The sequence below is a fragment of the Lactuca sativa genome, chromosome 3 (assembly GCF_002870075.4).
Source record: "Lactuca sativa cultivar Salinas chromosome 3, Lsat_Salinas_v11, whole genome shotgun sequence".
Classification (NCBI taxonomy): Eukaryota; Viridiplantae; Streptophyta; class Magnoliopsida; order Asterales; family Asteraceae; genus Lactuca; species Lactuca sativa.
The window spans coordinates 216,384,776-216,390,413 of NC_056625.2; the positions used below are offsets into that span (position 1 = coordinate 216,384,776).

At 36.1% G+C, this 5,638-nt stretch overlaps 1 protein-coding gene across 1 annotated transcript; it reads left to right on the plus strand.

Moving 5' to 3' along the window:
• Positions 1 to 988: 988 nt before the first annotated feature.
• Positions 989 to 1,549, plus strand: LOC111897559 (uncharacterized). The gene has a single exon (XM_023893517.1). It carries the CDS (start codon positions 989 to 991, stop codon positions 1,547 to 1,549), a length of 561 nt encoding a protein of 186 aa, XP_023749285.1.
• Positions 1,550 to 5,638: the final 4,089 nt, after the last annotated feature.

The window sequence follows — 5,638 nt, forward strand, 5'->3', positions numbered from 1 at the left end:
AGTATCTCTTTGATCAGAAGGAGTTGAAGATGAGAAAAAGACATTGGCTAGAATTACTCAAGGATTACAATTATGAGATACTTTACCAACCTGGTAAAGAAAATGTCGTAGCAGACACTTTGAGTAGAAAAATAAACCTAGAGAGGAAAATGCCAAGGGCGTTAGGGATTGAAATCATCTCAACAGTTGTGGAAAGTATTAAGAAAGCTCAGAATGATGCTTTGGAAGGAAATAATCGAAAAGAAGAACATATGGGCAAGACATTGTTGTTTGGAACAAACAACCAAGGGTTAAAGGTATTCCAAAATAGAATTTGGGTGCCAAAGATGGGATATATAAGGGATCTTCTCATGGGAGAATCTCATAAAACCATCTAATCTATTCACCCTGGCAGCACCAAGATGTATATGGATTTGAAACCATATTACTGGTGGCCAGTAATGAAGCTTGATATTTCAAAGTAGGTGGCTACATGTGACCTGCCCAAGAGTTAAAGAAAAATATCAAAAACTGTATGGGAATTTGGAACCTTTATCGGTACCCATGGGTAAGTGGGAGGACATTACCATTGACTTTGTAACCAAATTGCCCACAATGAAGGGAGGTCATGATATGATTTGGGTAATCATAGACCGATTAATGAAGAGTGCACATTTCATAGCAGCTAGTGAGAAATGGTCTATGGAAAAACTTTCAAAAGTTTACGTGAAAGAAATAGTGAAAGCTCATGGTGTTCCCTTGACAATTGTGTCAAACACTGACAGACATTTTACTTCTCGATTTTTGGAAGAGTCTACATGAAGAGAGGGGTACAAAACTGTGTTTGGGTACCATTTATCATCCTCAGCCAGATGGTCAAAGTGAAAGAAAGATTCAAACACTGGAAGATATGTTAAGAGCTTATACTTTGGAGTTTATAGGTAACTAGGATGAGCATCTACCATTGGTTGAATTTTCATACAATAATAGTTACCATTTAAGCATTAAGATGGCGCCATATCAAGCATTCTATGCACAAAAGTGTCGTATGCCATATTGTTGGCTTGAAGATGGAGAGAAACAATTTATAAGTCATGAGATTGTCCATAAGGCCACCGAGAAATTGAAAGTAATCAGAGAAAGAATGTTAGTAGCTCAAAATCATCAAAAGAGCTATACAGAAAAAAAGAGACAGCCAATTATTTTTGAACTTGGAGACCAAGTGTTACTTAAAGTCTCTCCATGGAAGGGACTTATTAGATTTGGGAAGCGAAGGAAGTTGATTCCAAGCTTCATTGTTCCATTCAAAATACTTCGGAGAATTGGAAACCAAGCTTACAAGCTAGATTTGCCAAAGGAACTGGAAGGTATTCATAACACCTTTCATGTTTGCTACTTGAGGAAATTTATAGGAGAAGTTATTGATATGATTCTACTTTCAGAGTTAAGAATCGATGAGAACAAAAGGTTGATTGAAGAACCCGAAGCGATTGTTGACCGAAAGAGGAAGAAGTTACGACGTAAGACAGTCGAATTGGTGCTTGTGCAATGGAAACATATGGTTGGGTAGAACGTTACCTAGGAGACTGAAAGTGACATCAGGAGTCGTTATCCACATCTATTTGTTGATGCATGATTCCAGGACGAAATCATCCCTAAGGGGAGATAATTGTAACGTCTGCATTTCTTCCTAGGCATTAATAAAATATGTAATTGACGTCGGTCAACAATTGTAATCTTTTATGAATAAATGAAAGAAACTTGTTTGAATATATATGACTTTTGTGTATATATAATATTAGATAAAAATATAATAAATAAGACTAAAATAAGCATAAAAATAAAAGACAATTTAGGACAAATAATCTAAATAAAAGTTGAACTAATCATAATGGTGATTCAGTACATATAAAGAATGCGTAGATCTGACTTCGTACGAAGAAGTTTTGATCCTTTGAGGTTTCACGTTTAACCCGATAGAACACGGTGTGTCGTAAATAGTGAATTGGAGATAGGTTGCTTATTAGCCTAAGTAATCTAAACAAAAGTAGTAGTAATCGTAAAAGAGAACTCGTGCATATAGAGAACGTCTAGATCTGACTTCAAATGAGGAACTTATGATTTTTCGAAGTTTCAGCATAGTTGTGTTAGCACGTAAATCAAAATTTAGATCGGTTGACTTTTAGCTGAAACAATCTTTACGAGTATCTAATATCTCATGAATAGGAGTCTGTCGATATAAAGACAGTTGAGAACGGATGTCGTATGAAAAAGTTATGATTTTTTGATGGATTTTAAAACTCTAAGCCTATTAAAAATATAACTTTAAAAGTAAAGTGAGAATTAGTTGACGGAGTCTGAATGAAACTTGTGGTACTCTTTGATAGCTAAGCGTGGATATAAAGAACGTTGAAACAGAGCTCATATGAAGAAGATATGACATTTTGAAGATTTTAGAAAGGCATCACATGCAGATAGGTGTGGTGCGCGCTTCTAGATGGAACAATGTGAACCATAGTATTTTTCAACATGTGTTAGAAGGCGGGAGGATCGACGTGGATGGAGGGAATGTCGCGCACCTCTAATGGTGCGGCACGAATGGTCGAAATTCATCCTATAAATACCCCCACAACCCCTCATTCCTCCTGATACCTTTTCCAATCTCTCTCTCAAATTTACACTCCTTTGGTCCGAATATCTTCTAGTATTTAGTATATTTTGGCAAGCTCATAGGTTTCTGAGAGCCTTAGAAGTTATCGGGTCAGAGTTCATCCAGTGCAATTCTCGATTTTTCGTTAGAAAATCTATGTAAGTTACGCTGCACTTCTCTTAATTCAAGTGTAACTTATATTTATATTCATGGTCGTTATTATGAATCTATAAACTTGTTTAAACATGCATTACAATAATTTATTATATTATGGCCTTAGAAATCCTCAAATCACTCATCAACCATGTGCCTTCGTACTGCTACCTGTGATACAAGGAAAATGAGTGGGTCAGGCTTGGGGCTTGGTGAGCACACAGGGTTTTCAACCCATAATAATTAAGTTTTTTTAATTATATAATTCAAATCCAATAATTCACCCGATTACCCATTCCTGTTATTCTCACATACTGGTCCTAAAATATTACTCTCAAATGACCTATCCTAAGGATCATCATCAGCAACGGGTAGACAATACTTCTTGGGGGATTCCTTTCGCAATATATGTCAATAAGGAAACCATGGGGAGATAGAGTACATCAAATGAATAGATATTTCATTAAAACCTACAGGTTGCGAGCCTGACAAAATTTCCACTAGACTGTCTAAAATAGTCTGTGGTCTTCATCTATACTCTGCTAAATGACGAGTTCATCAATACTCATGTCATGTCATCATGATATCATCATTTTCATCACTCATCACTACCCAATATATTTTATATAAATATATGAAAATACATATATGATTAAATCAAGTACAAATCATATAATTCTTTTAACACGGATATCAAGTAATACAGATAATAGGCACACATAGCATATAATCATCTAGATACTTTACATCTATGTGTAATCTAAAAGTAACTATGCACTCACTTGTTAAAGTGGATGACTAAAAAGTTGGGCAGTGCTTCGATTTGGCACTTAGCATTTCCTTTGATGTAACCTAAGTTTAATTATTACTAAGTCTTAGTTTATTATTTCTTATGACTAATTATAGTCTGGATTCCTCAACAATCCTAATGTCTACATAAATATCTATCAAGTAAGGAGCAACCGGGTAAGATCATATCAAAGGTTGGATCCATTTGGTATAGATAGTATACTGTTTGGATATCCCACTTTAAACACCTCACAAAATCTAGCCTAGACATCACCCCCCATAAGTAGACCAATCAGTATAATGACTTGGACTACTGATAAATCTTATTTATAAATTCATAATAACGACTATGAGTATAAATATAAGTTACACTAAAAGCAATACAAGTGTAACTTAACTTATAGAGATTTTCCTGACATAAGTCCAAAAATATTACCGGTAGAACTCTGGCTCGATAGCTCCTAATTACCGGGATCTAGGGGACCTCAAGGCTTCACCAGAATACCCTAAATCTACGAGAAAATTGGACTATAATTAAGAGAAATTTGAGAGAGAAGTTTGTGAGGGTGTGGAGAAAGAAGTGAGCATCATTTGATATTTATAGGATGATTTCCTGAGAGGCGCACCGAGCACAGACCAGAGGCACGCCGTGCCCTTTCCTGGTCGGCCCTCCCAATGCAATGCACATGTCATGATTCGGCTGGAGTAGCGTCGCCCTTCTAGAAGCATGCGCGGCGCACTTTTCCGCACATGGCGCACTCGGGAAACTTCAAAAATTCGTAACTTATTCATACAAACTTCTTTTTTAACGTTCTTTATATCCAGATGTAGCTATCGACAAGATCTATAATTTTTATTTAGACTCCATCAGCTAGTTCTGACCTTACTTTTTTATTTATTATTTTAGAAGGCTTAGATTGCTAAAATTCATATATTTTTCATACAACATCCATTCTCATCCGTCTTTATATCGACATACTCCTATTTACGAGTTCTTCAACTCAAGTTCAGGTTGTTTCGGCTAAAACTCAGCCGATCTAAAACTCAATTTATGTTTATGTAGTGTTGTGCTGAAACTACAAAAAATCATAACTTCCTCATATATAGTCAGATTTGGGCGTTCTTTATATGCACGCTCTCTGTTTTATGGTTACTACGACTTTAGTTTAGATGGCTTAGGCTAATAATCAACCTATCTAAAATTCACTTTTTAGGATTTACTCTGTCGTATCAGGTCGAACGCGAAACTTCAGATGTTCATAAATTCTTCATACGAAGTCAGCTTTTAGCATTCCTTATATCCCTGAAATCCTCATCACAACTACTTCAACTTTCATCGAGGTTATTTGTCCTAATCAGTATTTTATTTTAATATTTATTAAGTTTTCACCTAATATTATATACACATAATATAAGCACGTAAATCACATAGATTCAAACAATTTCCTTTTATTTATTCATCAAATTATTACAACTATTAGCCAACGTCGCTTACATATATTATTAATGCCTAGAGGGAAATATGGACATTATAGTTTTCATCGACTATTACTGTGGTTCAATCATTGGTGGTTCGTCGGGGCAGCAGGTGGCAGGTGGTAGCTACATGCAGCGTTGCAAGGAGGCAAAGGGCAGCGACGGTGGCGGTGCACGACAATCCAGCCGTCGGAAAACTCACGGAGAGAGAGGGATAAGGATGTGAGGAAAAAGGTGGGGGGCTCATTTTTAGGAGGAGGGAGATGTATTGATCTAGTCACATGTTGAAAAGTGTCCAAATATCATGGTGCCAAGTGTCACCACTTTGGTGGTGACACGTGGCGCTCTCTTGAACCACGTGCACAATCTTGACGAAAAATGTTTTCGTGTAATTTTTCAACCGTGCCTCTCAGATTTCCCGAACGTGCTGATTCTAAAAACATGATCAAAATTTTCGAATAAAATACAATACTAGGTTAAAAATGTGTTTAAAGTTATAAATCGGTTATATTTATAGTTTTTCTTGTTACCACTGTTTTAGCGAACGTGTTATAATTTGTATGGTGGTTGTATTTAGAGCTAATGACTTGT

Bases quoted from the DNA above. Each gene is read 5' to 3' on its own strand.
- LOC111897559 (XM_023893517.1), top strand. From the start codon at position 989: ATGGCGCCATATCAAGCATTCTATGCACAAAAGTGTCGTATGCCATAT.